The sequence below is a fragment of the Panthera leo genome, chromosome C2 (assembly GCF_018350215.1).
Source record: "Panthera leo isolate Ple1 chromosome C2, P.leo_Ple1_pat1.1, whole genome shotgun sequence".
Taxonomy (NCBI): Eukaryota; Metazoa; Chordata; class Mammalia; order Carnivora; family Felidae; genus Panthera; species Panthera leo.
Genome location: NC_056687.1, coordinates 151,724,786 through 151,742,800, shown reverse-complemented (window position 1 = coordinate 151,742,800; position 18,015 = coordinate 151,724,786). Strand labels below are relative to the sequence as shown.

Below are 18,015 nucleotides of genomic sequence, written 5' to 3'. Positions count from 1 at the left end.
TAAAATTTTTCTAGCAATCATTATCTACAAGTAATGCTTCAGTTATATTTATTTCTATTATTTTAACTTATTTTATACTTGACTACCTTAACTCCAATTCTTCTATTTTCTTTCTCTTTCCCTTCCACCCTTTCTTTCCTTCTTTCTTCCTTTTCTTTCTTTTCTTTCTTTCTTTCTCTCTTTCTTTCTTTTTCTTTCTTTCTTTCTTTCTTTTTCTTTCTTTCTTTCTTTCTTTTTCTTTCTTTCCTTCCTTCCTTCCTTCCTCCCTCCCTCCCTCCTTTCTTTCTTTCTTTCTTTCTTTCTTTCTTTCTTTCTTTCTTTTTCTTTCTTTCTTATTTTGAGAGAAAGTGCAAGCAGGTGAGGGGTAGAGAAAAACAGGAGAAGGAGAGAATCCCAAGCAGGCTCCATGCTGTCAGCACAGAGCCTGATGTGGGGCTTAAACTCATGAACAGTGAAATCATGACCTGAGCTGAAGCTGATTGCTTAATGGACTGAGCTACCCAGGTGCCCCCAATTCTCCTATTTTCTAATTTTTATCTTTTATGTTTACTTTTATTAATTGGGCAGCTAGTGCTTCAAGATTATTACTAAATAATGGAACAACCACTAAAAAGTAGTTAAATCATCTTCCTAGTCCTGACTTTAATAAAAATGTTTCAAGTGCTTTACTACTAATGATGATAATAGAAGCTAATTTGAGAATGAGTTTTTCTCTAAACTAAGGAAATATATTTTATTTCTATTCTTACTAGAGTTTTAAAAGTCAGGCATTCATTGAGGTAACTACGGTTTTCATCTCTGTCCTATTCATATAAATAGATTTCCTAGTATGGCATTATTCTGCCATTTTAGAATATACTTGGCTATGATGTACTGACTTAAAAAAATATATTGTTGGATCTTATTTGCAAGTATTTCAGGATTTTTGCATCACTGTTTATAAATATGGTGTATGAAAACTGGTTTTTAAAAATCAGCATTATTTAACTTACATAAAAAGAATGTATAGACTTTCTTCATAGACTAGAACATTTTTATATTTTATTTTATTTTTAATTTAATTTAGTTTAATTTTATTATTTTATTTTACATTTTAGAGAGAAAGAGAGCACACAAGCAGGAGACAGGGGCAGAGGGAGAGAGGATCTTAAGCAGGCTCTATGCTCAGTGTGGAGCCCAACACAGGGCTCAATCCCATGACCCTGGGATCATGAGCTGAGCTGAAACCAAGATTGTACACTTAACAGACTGAGCCACCCAGGTGCCCCACACTAGAATATTTTAAATAGGATTGGAATTATTTTCTTCCTTGAGAATGCAGAAGAATTAATGCTTGGAGATGTGAGGGATCAGATTAGCTAGTGGTTTATCTGTTTTATTATTTTAATTTTTCAAGGAATCAGCTTTGGAATTTCATATCAGTTTTATTATTTATTTTCTGATTAATTTGTTTTTAAAATTTTATTAATTATTTCCTCATTTTCCTTAAGATGATTTTGTTGTTATGTTTGTAATTTCTTGAGTTAAATAATTAATCAATTTACATTCTTTCTGTTTAATAATAAAAGTGTTTAAGTCTATGAATTTTCCTCTTATTACAGCTTTGGCTGCATCCCATAAGCAGTACTCTCAGTATTATTATTTTCTAGTTTTTTATTCCCCCAGCCAGCTTTTTTTCTCTCCTTCTAATTTTTTTTCTTATTTTTCTAGATCTCAAGCGGACAGAATTGGTTGAATCATAATCTCTGATTTACAACACACTGTCATCTTCGGTCCATGAGTAGCCTCTATATTTTACTTATTTACTTACTTATTAATATAATGAACACTGATGAACCTACCACCAAACTATTTTCTGTTTGACCCAAAGTTTAAGAATGACTTTTACACTTTTAAGGATTATTGTTGTTATTGTTTTTTTATTTCTATTTTTGCCATATCTAGCACTTTCATTATCTGTAAAATAGACTTAATACTAGTACTTATCTCTTAGGGTTATTGTGAGAATCAAATGAATGAATCTTTGTAAAATGCTTACAACAGGGTCTGGTACATAGTGGGTGCTATTTAAATGTTATTATTTCTATTATTAGGTTAGATAAAATTGTATATACATATATTTTAGATCTCTCATTGTTTTGTTCTTTCTATGTGATTTGTCAAGAACTAATAGAAGTGTGGTAAAATCTCCCTGTACTGTTACACTGTTGCCACTTTTTTCTTGTCTTTTTATTCTAATAGTTTTTGTTTGATATAAGTGCTATGCAATCCCAAGCAAAAATATATTTATAATAGTTTTTTTTTAATTATAGCTTGGATCTGCTTGGTTTTATCTCAAGCTTCTTATGTTGAGTTAAACCTTGTTTAATGTTAACAAACAAAAACACTCTAGTTTTGTAGTCATTGTATTTACATTTGTCTGATATATCTTATTATTTTACATTTAATATTTCTGAGTGACACCATTTTGGTTTGTCATTTAAAAACACATAGTGGAAGGTTTTTTTTTTAATTTTGCTCTTAAATGTTTTTATTTATTTTTGAGACAGAGAGACAGAGCATGAGCAGGGAAGGGGCAGAGAGAGAGGGAGACATAGAATCAGAAGCAGGCTCCAGGCTGTGAGCTGTCAGCACAGAGCCCGACGCAGGGCTTGAACTCATGGACTGTGAGATCATGACCTGAGCTGGAGTCGGATGCTTAACCTACTGAACCACCCAGGCGCCCCTGTTTTTGTCTTAAATCCATTCAGGGGCACCTGGAAGGCTCAGTCAGTTAAGCATCTGACTCTTGATTTTGGCTCAGGTTGTGAATTCATTATTCGTGAGATCAAGCCCCGGGTAGGGCTCTGCATTGACAGCATGGAGCCTGCTTGGGATTCTCTCTCTGCCCCTCCCCTGCTTGTGCTCTCTCTCTCTCAAAATAGATAAATAAGTATTAAAAGAAATCCATTCAGAGTCCTTTCCTTTTAAAAGATGAATTTTATCCAGTTACTGTTATTATTAAAGCACATATTTGATTTTGCCTCCGCCATATTATTTTCTGTTTCCTGGTTTCATGTTTCCTTGTTCCTTCTTTTTTCTCCTATCTTTTGCTGTAAGAGCTCTGTTTTCTTTAAAAGAAAATTCCCTCCAACAGTTTGGAAGGGATATATAGTTTGCTTTCTGTTAAACAAGTTTATAACTTTAAATAACACACTCAGACTTCTTTTTCTCAATATATCATCGACGTGGTTTTTTTTTAAACTGTGCTTGGCTGTCTACCCTGATTAGATTCACCATTTGCTTGCCAAACCTCCTCCTCACTTATGCCAGGCTGAGTTTTTCCTCCACAGCCCAGACTACATGGCTCTGGCTGCCCTTGTTTGTGGCTGTTTAAAAACAAAACTCGTTAACATATTGTCAAATCATCCTTCTCTGAAGCCTACAGAGATTTGGCTCTAGCTGCCGATGGTAAAACAGCACGCAGCCTGCAAGTCATGGCTCCAGGCCCACTCTGGGACAGGGGAGGGCAGTACAGAATGGGGTGGGCCCAGAGATTTAGGAGTGACAGCCGCAGTGCCTCCCCATGGCCTGCCCCCGCAGGAGGCAGCACAGAGTGGAGGCACATAGCCTTGGGTCAAAGTGCCCCTCTCTCTCGCTCTACAGTTCAAAGCATTCCCTGTTTGCTACTCATCCATGGGGTTCTCACCTCCCCAGCAATATCAAGCGCTTCCTCCCTGCGGCCAGGAAAGTTACTATCTCTTCTGCCTGCTTGACCACCTGTCTCCCTGCTCACCAGCATCTTCTAGAACTCTCTCCGGGGCTGTCCCATCTCCTCCTAGAAGGACTGAGAGGTCAGAATCGGGTGCTTGGTCAAACCTCCTTGTCCTCCACAGTCCAGCTGCACTTGCTGTCTCCAGGGAATCTTCCTGACCGCTCCAGTCCCCCTGACCTCCCAGCCATTTACTCCATTCTTGTTCCGTTGTCTCTCTGGAGCTGATCTCTACCCCAAACCTACTGAATCTGGTTTCCCCAACTAGACTCTGAGCCACTGAGGCTGGGGTTGGGGTCTCCTCCTCTTGCTGCCCCCCATGGCTCATAGGCCTAGATACAAGGAGAGCTTAGAAAAGGCCTCTTGAACGAACAGAAGCTCAAGACAAAGGACTCTGGAATCTGACCGCCTGGGTTCAAATACCACGTCTGCTGCTGAGTGAGGTGGGACCTTAGGCAAGTCATTTAACGTTTTTACAAAGGGCTATTGTCAGGATCCAAGGTGATACTGTGTAGCCTGCAGAGCATGGCCTCTCGCCCTAGAAGACGGGGAATAAGTAAAACTACCAGTGTCACATCAGCCAGCATTGTTAACTGCACTGAAACGGCCTGACGGGGCTGTTTGCAGCTGGGTGTGTCACCGGAGCTTGGGGGGTAGGAGGCTGGTGACCTGCGACCTATGCCAGCTGGGTGCTGTGAACTGGGGGCAAATCACCCCCCTTTTGTGGAACACGGGGGTCTGGAAAGATGACCTCTGTGAGCCCTTCCTGCTCTGACCTCCGTACGTGCCGTGGTGTTGGGAGTTTGTGGGCTGACTCCCGCTCCCGGGGGGGGGGGGGGGGGCGGGGGAAGCACATCTTCAGCAGAGGCTCTGCCCCAGTTTCCGGTCTCCTCCCCAGCCTCTCCAGCGGGAGACTTCCCTTCCCCGCCCTCCTCCCCTCCTCCATCCCTCTCTGCCCAACCCTGCATCCCCAGGAGGGTACCAGTGCTCCGCTGCTGAGCAGGATCATGAAGATGATGAATGTCTCGAACCAGCTGTGCTCCACGATGCGATAGCAGGTCTTGCGCAGCCGCCACCAGACCTTCCCCGGGGCCTGCGTGGTGTCCACGGCGCAGCAAGGACAGCGCCGGACGCAGCCTGCGGGGGTGGGGAGGGGGAGGGGTCAGGCCCAGGCCGGGGCCTGCCAATGCCCACGCCCGATGGCGGAAGGTCGGATGGTGGAAGGAGTGACTGAGAGAAAGAGGGTATGATGTGGAGTAAAGAACGGGGCGGGCGGGGGTGGTGGACGGCAGGAAGCACCGTGGTGCCGTCCTCGGGGCCCACGCTCAGCAGGAACTCCAGGGAAAGGCCGCGTGGACTGGGCACCCAGTGAGTGGCTAAAGGGCCTGGCAGGTCTGGGGTGGGGGGAAGGCTGGGGCTGGGCTGGGCTCCTGCTTCTCCTCTGCTCATCTGGGAAACTCTCCCCCTGGGGAAATATTCCCGAACCCCTGGGGTGCTCTGGGGCGCTCTGTCCCCGGGCCTTGTCCATGTTTGCAGTTTTTGAACCTTGGGAAGGGCAGACCGCTCACTGAAAGCCCCAGATGACAGGCCACGCGTGGAGGGCGAGCTCTCATTTTAGCCCCAGCCGCCTTGCGAATACACCACCCATCCGTAGAGTTACAGACGCCGGCGACCAGCACGGCCACAGGTCACACCCACAGGTATTTACAGAAGGCCCACGGCGTGCCGGGCACCGTGCCCACCTGGGGGCACAGGTGAAGACGATGGCGTCCCTGCCGTGCTACCAACACAGTGTCACTACGACTACCAACGCAACGTCGCCGGTCCTCGGTGCCGCTGACCCACACTGCCCAGCCCAGCACTCCGCGGGCAGACTTGCCGTGATTCAAGTCCTGGGCACGAGGAGGGGCCCTGGGGTCACGAGGAATGGGGTAGAGAGGGCAAGCATCAGGGACAGGGTGCGGTGCCACATGGCCCCTGGCCCCAAATTGCTCCTGGTCGTCCTGCCCCTCTGGGCGGGGCAGAGGCCGGGGCGAAGGGCCACGCCGGGCAGTACCTTCGGTGAAGCAGTCCTCTGGGTCCTTGACATCCTCACCCAGGTCAGGGATCTGCTCCAGGAGGTCAGCAGTGTTGGTCATGTCTGCTGTGCTCCCTTCCGAGTAACTGTCCTCCTGAGTCTGTGGGCAGGGGTGTGGGGTGGGGTGGGTGAGGGCCATGAGGAAGCCTCCAGCCTGGAGCCCAGAGTCTGGGGCAGCCGGGGGCTCCCTAAGGGAAGGTGCCCAGACTACTTTCCATTACACACCCTGGAAATCTGAGCCCAGGGTGGACGGGTGGGTGGGGACCTGCCCCGGGCTGAACTGAGGCCCCTCGGGCGTCCTGAGTCTGTGCTGGAGTCTAGTGTGGGGTGCAGGGGGTGTGTGGGGAGGGAAGGCACTGGGGACGGGAAATGCATCCAGCCGGGAACAAACGGACACGGGCAGCAACACCGACACATCCGGCCAAGGATACACGGTAGTGGCTTGGCACACAGAGCCAACAGACGTGCCACCAGGGGAACAGAGTCAGGACCAGGAGCACAGGCACATACAGGTGTGAGGTCAGACACGCAGAGAACAGGCCAGCAACCCAGCCCGCACTTCTCACCCAGTTCACAGGGAGGGTCTGGAGTAAAAGCAAGAAAAGATCGGGAACGTCCCTGCCCGGCTGGGCGGGGTTCTGCTGCCCTGACCTTGCATAACCTGATTACAGCCGGGCATGTGCACGCAGCCTGCCCTTGTGAGTGTCTGTGTTAGTCTCGTGTGGGTTCCAGCGTGCAGGGGCGCAGTAGTGGAGCCTGCTGGTGCCCTGCCCAGTTCCCTCTTAGCCACGGCACCGTGAACGCCGGCTGCTTAGCTGGCTCCTTCTCCAGAGCCCGGTCTTCAGCCGGGGGCGGCCGTCCCTGGTAATGGCGTGGGGGCTACGGCCCAAGCCAGGGGCGGCTGACAGTGTTGCACCGTTATGGGAACACAAAAGGCCAGCCCCTTGCCTTGGGGTGGGACAAGGCCATGTGCAGCTCATGCTCCAGGGCTCCCAGCGGACCAGGCTGAGGCCTGAATCCAGCACTGGCCTTTCGCAGCTTCTTCCTTGGCCTCACCCTGCTTCTCCCATTTCTTTCCCTATCGGCTTCTCTGAGGGCGCTCCCTCGGTAAATCACTTGCACAGGAAGCCTGTCTCAGACTCTGCTTCTAGGAGCCCGCTCTACAGACAGCCATGGCACGGCCGAGGCAGGGGCTTCTGAGAAGGAAGGGAAGCCTTCAGTGGCTTCGGATCCCATCTACGCCGCCAGCTACGGGGGCAAGCCCGCATCTCCAGCTCCGCCTGGAGATGAGCTGGTTTGAGTTCCCGGGCCTGCCTCTGCTCCTGAAGCTGCCTTCTCTTCCCTTCCTCCCATGACTCACTCCTCTGGTTTCTCAAAGTCCTCTTAAGTTTTGGTGTTTGTGATGGGGAAGGGCTGGACGCTGGTGGGAAAGTCGAGAGGGCCCGGGTATAGGGTGGAGCCGTGGCCCTTTTGGGGTCCCCGTGCCTTGGAGGGCTTCCTCCTTCTGCCCCCAGCTTCACTACGCAGCGGAGCTGGGAAAGGCACGAGCCCGAGGAGGTCTCTGTGCTACTTCTTCAGACACCGGAGCTGCGTAAAGTCCGCGGGGCATCCGGTGGGAGCCAAGCCTTCAGGACCCCGCCGCAGGTGAGATGAGGGGTCCTTCTCCCAGGAAAACCCAGCCCACTTCTCTCTCCCTTTGATGGGTCCCACCACGAACTGATTTGAGGAAAGGAAGACGTTTCAACATTCCAGTACGAGAGCCCCCCCCTTCTCTGCGACTTTTGTGCCCCTCCTGTTTCCAGGTGCCTTTCTGCGTCAGACCCTCCAGGGGAGAAGTGCGACCCGCACCGTCAGGGTGAAGACCGTAGCGGGCGCTCGTGCTCCAAAGATGACCATGATCGCGAGGCCTCCCACGAGCCCATCCCGTGACAGGGACCCGGCAAAATGGGTAGTGCTCTGCTGGGGCAAGTCACAACTGCCGGCCAGGGCCAGGCTGCAGGGCCAGAGCCACGGAGCGCTGTCTCTGAACGCCTGACCTCCCCCTTCCGTGGTGAGTGGGGGTGGGTGTGCAGGGTCGGGGGCGTAGTGGGCAGAGCCATGGTCCCTTAGCTCAGGGGCTGCCGACTCCAATGCTTACAGGGGCCAGGCAGGTGGTGGAATGAAGTCAGGCAAGTGGGGTCTGTGGCAAACCAGAGGGCTCCTGCCAGTGTCAAGGAGGGTGGGCAATGTGCCAAGAACTTGTTCTCAGGGCCCCCTGAAGTTCCCTGGGATGGGGTAATTCATAGGACAAACGTTTGGCAGAGAGGAGCAAAGCACAGGAACTGAGTGAGGAGGGGTGAACACAGGGAGGTGTAGGGTTAGTCCTGCATCAGGGGTCTCGGCTGGCTGCTTCCAGAATTTCCCGGAAGCCCTGGGCCCCAAGCCATCCCTCCCCCCATCCTGCCCACGTTCCCCTCCGTCGACGGGTTTCCCACGCTGCCTATGACAGCGGCTACGGTTCCCACCAGCAAATGCAGGCGTGTGCCAGGGCCTCTCACGGCCTGGCTCCAGTCCAAGCAGCAGCACCCAGCCGGCTTCAGGGACAAAGGTGTGCGTTACCTCACTGCACCCTGGGGCCGGGGGCTCCACTCTCCGCTGCTGCCGCCAGTCTGCCTGAGCCACACTGGCCTCGGAGGAGGGGGTCTCTGACACCTGGCTCCAGGCCCTGGGCTTTGGGAGGGCCTCTGGGCTGCCGGAAACAGGCTGGGATTCCTGCTGAAGAGACCCCCAGCCCGTGAGCCACCCAGCCAGAGTGTTTTCCAGGGCCCTGCCTACGCGACTGGAACACTGCCTCCTGCCCTCTTCATGGGGCCTCCTCTCACTGAAGATCAAGGGCCTCCAGGGCCGGAAGTGGGCCGCTGGGAGGCTCCTGGCCAGCCTGGCATAAATCTCCCCCTCCTCCCATTCCCTGGAAGGGTGCAGCTGGGCTGTGATGCCCAGCTCCAAAGTGCTGGCAACTCCACTTAGGAAGGATACGCTGACTTCTCCCATGAGTTCCCACGGCACTCCTTACACACACACACACACACACACACACACACACACACACACACATCCCAGGGAGCCAGAGTCAACAGGCTCAAGAGAAGGAAGGGAAAAGGAAAAGGAGCATCCTGGAGATAACTGGAAGCCGTGGTCCTGGCAACACCCACGTTGCCCTCTCCCAACTCATACTGTCACTGTCCCGCAGCCTGGTCTGACTCAAGGGGCGGAAGCTGGCCTCCGGGACCACTGGGAGGCAGAAAGCTGTGGAAGCTAGCCCGAAGCCTCAGATTCACTTCTACACACGGGGAACCGTTGTTCCTCACAGCAAAGCCGCTCAGGGCAGGCCTAAATGAAGCAGCCAGGACAGGCCCAACCGGACAGAGAACCACTCACTGTCTGACCTGAAGACCTAAGGAGAAGCCATCTGAGCCTGGCTCAGGCCATGGGAAACCTGAGGGGGCGGGGGGCACCGTCTCTTTTGTCCAGACTCTGGTCCTAAGTGTTAAAAATAACAGGTTGGGAGATAAGATAGTGCTGTCTCTGACACCTGCCATCTCAGGGAGGCTTATTTTTAAATCTCAGAGTTAGCCCTGGGCCTGGGAGGAGGGGAAAGGGCAGTGGCGAGGTCAGGAGACTGCACTCCTTCCCCACTAGGACATTCTGGTCGGGGGTCCAGGATGTCTGGCTCTGTCGCAGGTGCATGAGGAACTCCTAGCAAGCCTCTCTCTTGCCGTACCTTGGTTCCCCTTTCCGTGCGATCAGCTCTCATGGCTAGCATCAGATGAATGATGGACAGCAGCCCGTCCCTAGGTCCCCTCCGGGCTGGCTTGGGAAGAGAGGGTTGACAGCTGGCCTCAGCACCCCTGTGTGAGGCTGCCCTTTGGGAGTGGCCTGTCGTCTACCTCCATCCCGTTCCTGCTGGGGCAGCTGCTCTGAGCGAGGCTGGGATCCCTGGACAGCAGACCCCTGGGCCCCGTATGTGCAGGTGCTGCACAGGTGGGCGGGGGGCACTCACCTGCTTACTGGACTCTTCCTCTGTGCCCAGGCTGTTTTCCTCGTCCTCCTCCTGCTCATCTGTGTCTGACTCAGCCACGGCAATGGGCACACACACAGGCTCTGTATCCCCCGGGGTGCCCTGGCCTGGCCGCTTGTCTTCCTCAAACCGTGTCTCCTTGCGGGCCGGAGGCGCCTTCTCTGGCTCTGGGGGCGGTGGGGGTGGGGAGCTGGAGGTGGCCACACAGCGGGGCGGCTGGCCGTGGGCGGCAAGGGCCGCGGGCTTCTGAGGCCCCCGCTGAAGGAGCCCACAGCAGAAGTCCCAGGTGGTCCGCTTGAGGAAGCGCAGGCCACGCTGGATGCGTGCCAGGGCCAGCTGGAGGTTGTTCATCTCCCCGTCGTCGTCGGGGGCCGTGAGGTTGTCTGCACTGAAGGAGCTGAGCAGCAAAGCCAGGAAGAGGTTCAGGACCTGTGGAGGCAACAGATCCGGCCCATCGGGGCGGGCACCACACCAGAGGCATTCGGCCTCGGGTCCGTTATGGGGAAACTGAGGCCGAAGGACCTTAAGGACTGCCGCGGCAAACAGCTCTGGGCGCGAGCCCTGGGCCCTCATCCTAACGCTCCAGGTGTCTTGAACATAGTGAGTTTGGCTATAAATGAAAGACCAATTCCCATCCCTTTTCCCAAGGGCTCGGATACAGTCTGAGTTGAAGGCATTCGGGCCCAGGGTCAATGGGAGAACCATGGCTTCCTCCAGACAGGGCCTGCTACCTTGCAAGACAGAGCCTTGCTACCTTGGGAGTAATGGAGGACTGTGGGGTTAGGAGGGGCACAGCGTTGCTCCCTGGGAAGTGGGATCCGGTCTGGGATCACCAGGGACAAGACAGAATCCCACCCAGAAGCAGTCTAGAATTCCCGGAGACTTTCCCGGGAAGGGACTTCTACATCTGTTGGCGAAGGAGGGGCTGGTGATGGGCCCCTGAACTGGCTCGACACCTGAAAATCTGGGGCTTCTGCTGTGGAACACACTCTACCTGTGTCCTTAAGAGACTCCTTAAGTGAGGTGTGCAAAACCCGTCTCTCTTTGCATGGTCTGGACTATTGCTCGCTGTTAAACCACCCTGCAAGTGCAAAGCTTTAGCTTTTAAAAAAAAAAAGAGAGCACTTTTGCTGAGTGACAAGGGGGTGGCCGTGGGTCCATTTCCCAGCCTCGTGGAGGGTAAGGGAAAAGGGTGGTGGGCTTGTTCCCACACGTGTCGTCAGGCTGACAGGCCAGAGACACAACCTCCCCACCTGGGGCTTGGTGCTTTTTCCTCCCAGCTGCCCCCAGAAGGGAGTTCCCTCAACGGGGGCCCCCTCGGCAGGGAGCTGTGTGACGATGCGTGTGCAGTTCTCACTAGTAACCCACTCTGGGCCCCTCTCTGGCTTCTCACAAGCCCCTAAGACATGCCTCGTGCCAGTCCGAGAGCTAGGGATGAGAATTCTGAAGAAAGCAGCAGTCAAGTTGGAGCGCCAGGAGTCAGAAACACGCCTTTAAGGAGTGCACATTCACAAGGACAGTATGGGAAGGTTGAGGAGCAGGATCTGGCATTCTGCATGGGGAGATGATCGCTTTTGACACCTGGCAGCCCTTTTCATGTCACCCCTGGGGGGTGGGGCACGTGATGTGATTCAGGGCTGCTGTCTACACTGACCTCTGGCCTGGCCCCTGGCCTCGGCCACACTGGCCTAGGCCTGGCCTGCTTCTGCTCCCAGTTGCCCAGCCCGGACCCCCTGCCCTCCCCCGTGCCTCGCCTCCAGGTATCTGGAGTCTAGGCTGGGGGGCAGCGAGGGGGGGGGTGCCTGGGCAGCCCTGTCCACCCTTACCAGGCGCCAGGTCCTCCCTTGTTGCCTGCTTCTGAGGCTTGGTTTCTTCCAGCGCTTTCCCCGTCAATCACGCTGCCGCTCCCCAGCCCCTGCCTGATCATGACTTCCCATTTCAATGGCAATCTCGCTTCCACCCACGCCCGGCAGCGGCCCAATTCCTGAGGCGACCAGGGTGGGGGCTGTGTGCGCTGCGTTAGCTTCCCTCCTCCAGCGGCCTCTAATCTTCTCATCCCAGGCAGATCCGCTAGGAAATCGCAGGGCTGTATGCGTGAGGGCAGCGGGCCTGGCCCCGGGCTGAGAGCCTGGCATACCCGCGTCCTCCTTGGAATACACAGTGTGGTGGCCCCGGGGCTGGGCCAGGGCTCAGTGAGGCTCCATCCTGAGGGGCGGCCAGCAGAAGGAAAGGAGGGGGGTGCACTGTGCACCGATGCCCTGCCCCCTCTCTGGGCTCCACCTGTGGGGCTGGGGGAAGCCCGATCCCAACCTGAACCGGGCCCACCCTTGCATGGTTAGGGCACACTGGAGGAGAAAGCGGGCAGGCTTGGGGAAGGGCTCTGGAGCCTACAGCCCACGGTACTTGAGCCAACCACAAGCCCTACACTGTGAGTCTACACGGCCCACACAGCAGGAGTCAGGCCGTGCGGGTGTGATGTCTGAGCACGTACGGACCACCTATGTGCTCAGGCGGGTAGCTTCACGTCCGCAGTGGACAGTGACTTCTTCCTGAACCACTCACTCGCCTCTTCCAAGAGCTCATTCTCTGGCATTTGGATTTTTGATCTCCCTCAACTCCAGAATCCCCCACATTTAAAGATACAAGGCAAGAAGCACATGTTCTAGGACAGACAGGTGGACATGGGAACAAAGGCCTGCGTCCCTCATGACAGGGTAGCAGGGACTGCCAGCATAGCTACCCAGGATGACATACGAGATCCCATGGGCCCTGCCTTACCTGGGCCACCACCTGCTACAGCTGTGCTTTACTCCCTCTGCTCCTTCCCACTCTAGCATCACCTGTCAGGTCTGCTCCAAATCCTCCTCTAGGAAGCCTTCCTTGATTTCCCCTGCTGGAGGGGATCAGTGCCCACGGGCTCTTCCTTAATGCTTCTGATCCTTCTAACCAGATTGACAGTTATTTCCGGCCTGTTTGAACTCTCCACTTCCCCACTCTCCCGTTGGTGAGCAATGTCAGGGCCACATTCACCTCTGCATGCCCAACGGCATCTGCCACAATATTTTGTATGCAGCAGGGGCTCAGTAAATGGCTGTTAAGCTGAACTGAAAAACGATGTGATACATCATTGGTGGTAAATAACTAATATAATAGCGGGTAGATGAATAAATAAATAAGTTAATGGATACAAGACGAGTATACAATAAATAAGCAGGTAAAGAGGTGGGTGATTGAAGGAAAAAACAAATGAAAAGTGATGTGAAGGGATGGGTGGATCAGTGAGTGAGTAAGGAGAGAGCTGGATGGAAAATGGGCGGATGGATAGGACTGGTGAATGAGTGAATGGACGAGTGCGTTGCCAGATGGATGTGGGGGTGGATTAATGAGTGGAGGGACAGATAAGAGAGTAAGAGTGTGGGCGATGGATGGATGGACAGATGGATGGACAGGTGGATGGACGGATAGGTAGGGGTGTGCGTGTGCGTTTAGGAACGAAGAGGGGTTGATGGATGGGTTTGGATGGGCAGAGAAGTGGGGGGGTAAAAGAATGAGGAAGTGGGGACGGCCGGAGGAGTGAATGAATAGATAGGACTGGTAACTGGGTAGACAGAGCGACAGAGAGGTGGACAAGTGGATGGGCGAGTTGGCGGGTGGGTGACTGGTAAGTAGATGGGTGGCTGGATCGGGAGGTGTGTGGACGGGCAGAGGGATGGAAGAATGAGCGGATAAGTGAATCGATGGACTGGTGATAAGCGCGTAGGGGGATGAGTAAATGGGTACAGAGGTGGTGGATGAGGAGACAGACGAAAGGATAGGTAACGAACAGGGGGACGGATGGATGGGTAAAGGGATGATGCGAGACGGATGGGTAGACGGATAGTTTGATGGAAGGCCGAGTGAACGAGTGGATGCACGGGAGGAAGGCCAAGTGAATGGACAGACGGGTGACCGGGCGGGTGAGTGTGTGTGTGGTGTATGTGTGGCCAACTTACCACAAGGTTGCCAATGACCATAACGAGCAAGAAGACCAGCAGGCACAGTGACTGGCCAGACACCTCCATGCAGTCCCACATGGTCTCGATCCACTCCCCACAGAGGATGCGGAAGATGATGAGAAAGGCGTGGAAGAAGTCCATCATGTGCCAGCGAGGCAGCAGGCCCGAGTCGCTGATGCGGTGCCTCAGCTCTGAGTAGTTCTTGCCAAAGAGCTGCATGCCCACCACGGCGAAGATGAACACGATGATGGCCAGCACCAGCGTCAGGTTCCCCAGCGCCCCCACTGAGTTCCCGATGATCTTGATGAGGGTGTTCAGCGTGGGCCACGACTTGGCCAGCTTGAAGACACGCAGCTGGGGAGGGAGGCGTCATTGTGAGGCGCTCTGGTTCCCGCTGCCCACGGACACCCTTGCCCCACTAGCTCCCGCCTGAAAACCCAGGGAGCTTGTGGGCACGTGTCCCCAAGAGCGCACACTGCTGTTCGTCTCTACAGCCCGAGGGCAACCGCCCTGAGCGCTGCTCTGGGAGTCAGGTCACCGTGTCCAGATCACCCCCCGCCCCCCATCAGCCCTGCTCTCCGTCCCTACACCGGCTTCCGACTCAGGCTCACTTCCAGGAACTTCCCGGTAGATTCCTCCAGCTTGGAATGTCCTTCCTCTTCCAGGCTCATCCTCATCAGGTCAAACCATCTCTGATTTGCCCAACTGCCTCCAACCTTCTCTCCTCTCAGTTCTCACGGAGAAAGGGGGCAGGCGCTTAGCATTTAGTGGATACCTGCTGTGCCAGGCCGGGGCTTAGGATGGCTCACCTCACTCAGGATGGCTCCCAATAACCACATGAGGCCGGCACTCACCTCCTCTGACAGATGAAGAAGCCAGCCCTGAAGGGTGCAGCAACTTGTCTGCGTCCATTGGATCATGGCAGCGGAGTCGGGGTTAGAACTCATAGCTTCCACTTTCTCGACTGCCCCTACCATCCTGCCTTCCAAGCCCCCAGTGAACCCAACATTGCCCAGACCTCTTCCAGGAAGCCTTCCCTGATCTCCTCCAGCCCCCTGCGTGGACGTCGCCGGCATTCTGCACTCAGAGTGGTCCACAGACCAGCAGTTTGGCATCACCCTAGACCTACTAAACGAGTGTCTGTGGTTTCACAAGATCCCCAGATGATTTGTATGTGCATTAGAGGTTCCCACATGCTGACTCTGAAACCAGGAGGCAGGGGAGCTGTCGGCAGACCCGGCTCCCACCTGCTCCTTGCCACGTGGCTTTGGGAAATTCGTTTCACTTAAGCCTTGCTCGCCTCATCTGTGAAATGGGTATGCAGTAATACTAGCTCCTGTCCTGGGATTCTATGAGGACTAAAGGAGGCACGGTGAGCCACAAAGAGCTTTGCAAGTCGTCAGGACGCCACCCCAATAGTCCCCCCAGAGGAACCTCTCCGATCTTGCCCCTCTCCGGACCCCCCACGTCACCAGCGCTGGGGTACCCAGCAAATAGCTGTTGGGCGAAAGCACGATGGGTCCGAGCAGGGGAAACTGAGTGGTGACCTCGGGGGAGGGGGGGTGGCCGCAGTGCCCCGGGCCCTCACCCCACCCCCCTGCAGCGGGCCCAGCCGGGTACCAGGCGGAAGGAGCGCAGCACTGATAGGTTGCCCATGCGGGACAGGCCCAGCTCCATGAGGCTCAGGATGACAATGACGCTGTCGAAGATGTTCCAACCCTGCTGGAAGTAGTAGTAGGGGTCCAGAGCGATGATCTTGAAGGTCATCTCTGCCGTGAAGATCCCCGTGAAGACCTGGGGAGGCACACAGATCGGGGTGCCCAGTGTTTGGGCTGGAAAGACCTTCTGGCCAGGAGGGGCGCCCTGCTTTCTGACTCTTGCAGCCCCGGGACCCCCACCCACCGGGCTGCCAGCTCTGGCTGCACCCCGGCTCCCAGTGGGTGCTCGCTCGGCCACGGCCCAGCCCCTCGGGGATACCTGCAGCCCTAGCTGCCTCTTCAGCTCACCACCCGCGACCCGCTGGCCTGGCCCTCAGAAACAGCCGGGCCCGCCTCAGGCTCTAGGCAGACTCACAGCTCTAGGAGGCACCTGGGGGCAGGGGAGGCCGAGGTGGGGGTGACACCACCCAGCCTGACACCTTCCAGCCCGTGTCACCGCCGGAAGCGCTCTCCCTCCGCGAGGGCCAAGTACACGCACTCCCGCCAACACTCAGGGCTCTCATGTCTCGGGGCCTTTGCCCCTGCTGTTCCTGCTCTGCCTTGTCCACGCACTGAACTCTCGTCACTGCAGTAACAGCCAGCCCCCCCCTTCTTGAGGCCTTGACAATGTGCCAGCCCCGGGCTGGAACGCTCCTTTTAACACAACCAACAACCCGACGAGGAAAGTATCATTATCCCCATTTTACAGGCGAGGAAACGGAAACACAGAGAGGTTAAGTAATGTGCTCGGGGACACGTAGCTGGTACCTTCGAGAAGCAGGAAATGAACTCAGTGTTGTGCTTCAAGATTTAGAGGAACCGCCTCTGCCTCCTGAAGAAAGTTTCCAAGAGGCAGAGGCTGGGTTTCCCTTGGTTCGTTGACACAGTTCGGAGCCACCCAGCCTGGGCCAGCAGAGCCCCGCGGTCCAGGAGCCCATCGCGTGGTGGGCCAGGCAGCCGTGATCATTACCAACTGCTCTGCAATGTGCCAGCTGCCTCGACGGGAACGTGGCTCCTGGAGGTGGGGATGGCCTGTGCAGGCACGGCTGGCAGGAGGTTGGGGCCTTCTTGGAGCTGAGGGGGTTATTGTGAGGGCAGTGAGGAGGCACTGGGGCGTTCTGTGGGCGAGGGGCCAGACCACCCCTGGGGACAGTACCAGGGCTTGAGCAGCTGTGAGGGAGGTAGAGGCCAGGGATGGGAGCCTGAGGTAGCTTGCCGGGGTCAGTAAACAAGAGGGGATCACCTAGCCCTTGGCACCCTGAGGGGGCTCTGAGCCGAAAGGAGAGACGGAGGGGTACCTGCATCAGCCCCTTCCCCTGCTGTCTGGATAAGGGGGGGGCTGGGGGCAGGGATTGCTACTGGCCAGGGTGGGGGGTGGGGCAGCGGTGGGGTGGGTGGAGCGAGGACCAGATGACAGGTGGGCGGGCCCCATGACTTCAGCGGTCCCAGAGGGAACTGTTCCCCCACCAGCTGTGGTCTTGGGAAAGGGAGGGCCCCCCAAATCGCTCAGCCTCAGCTCCAATGCCTGGGCTGCCCTCACATGTGGGGAGACATCCTTGGGTTCTTCTGCCCCTTTCCTCCGCACCCAAGCCGGTCTCCGGGTTCTGTACGCAGAACCTTTCCATCCCCCTGACTCCATTCTCCTCCTGCTCTTCCAGCCATGCTGGTCTCCTCCCTGCTGTTCCCTCCTCGGGGCCTTTGTATGTGCCGCTCCCTTTCCCTGGGCCATCCCCCCCTCCCCCAATCACCGGGCTCATTCCCTTCAGGTTTGGGCTTAAAAGCCACCTGATGGACGAGGCTTCCTGATGCTTAAAATCATGACCCTCTCCCACCAAACTCCTCATCCCTCTTCCCTGCTTCATTTTTCTTTCCCTCACTTACCACCATCCGACATACTGTGTATGTGGCTGCGGATTTGGCTAGACTGGAATCTCCACAGGAGGGACCATTTCTGTCTTACTGCGACAAGAACAGTGCCCGGCCAGCGGGCAGTCCACCAATATTTGTCGAATAAACACACAAACGGTTGGGCTTCCGACCTTCAGCTCCTGCAGTGCCCGGTGTCCTGCCAGCCACACTCCCTGCACTGGGTGTCCCTGAGAACCCCTAAGGGGGGGGCCTGGGAAGCCCCTGCCTCTGACCCCGGCTGGCCCTCTGGTCTCCCCCATCACCTGCCTGAGCACGCCAGGGTAGGTGGGTTCTTAAGGCCTGTTCGACAGACCCACGGATGCTAACACTCATTTCTGGGAAAGGAGTTCAGGAAAGATCCCTGCCTCACTTTGCCCAGGGGCAAGGCTATTCTGGCGGCAAGAGAGCAGATATTAGCTGGCATTGGAAGTCAGAAGAAAAAGACAGCAGAGGCTCTTGGGGAATGCCTCTTGGGGGAGTGATCACTGGAAGCTCTTTAGACACGCAGCATCTTGAAGAGCCCCGATCTG

The 18,015-nt window shown here is 55.0% G+C and overlaps 1 protein-coding gene across 1 annotated transcript in view; it reads right to left on the bottom strand.

Moving 5' to 3' along the window:
• Positions 1–18,015, bottom strand: part of SCN5A (sodium voltage-gated channel alpha subunit 5) — a 93,937-nt gene that overhangs the window by 20,160 nt on the left and 55,762 nt on the right. The window contains exons 15-20 of the mRNA XM_042955342.1: positions 15,501–15,674; positions 13,878–14,234; positions 9,868–10,314; positions 8,427–8,582; positions 5,808–5,928; positions 4,734–4,888 (exon numbers count right to left, since the gene is read on the bottom strand). Of these exons, the coding sequence (XP_042811276.1) occupies positions 4,734–4,888; positions 5,808–5,928; positions 8,427–8,582; positions 9,868–10,314; positions 13,878–14,234; positions 15,501–15,674 (1,410 nt within the window). The remainder of the gene's footprint in view (positions 1–4,733; positions 4,889–5,807; positions 5,929–8,426; positions 8,583–9,867; positions 10,315–13,877; positions 14,235–15,500; positions 15,675–18,015) is intronic.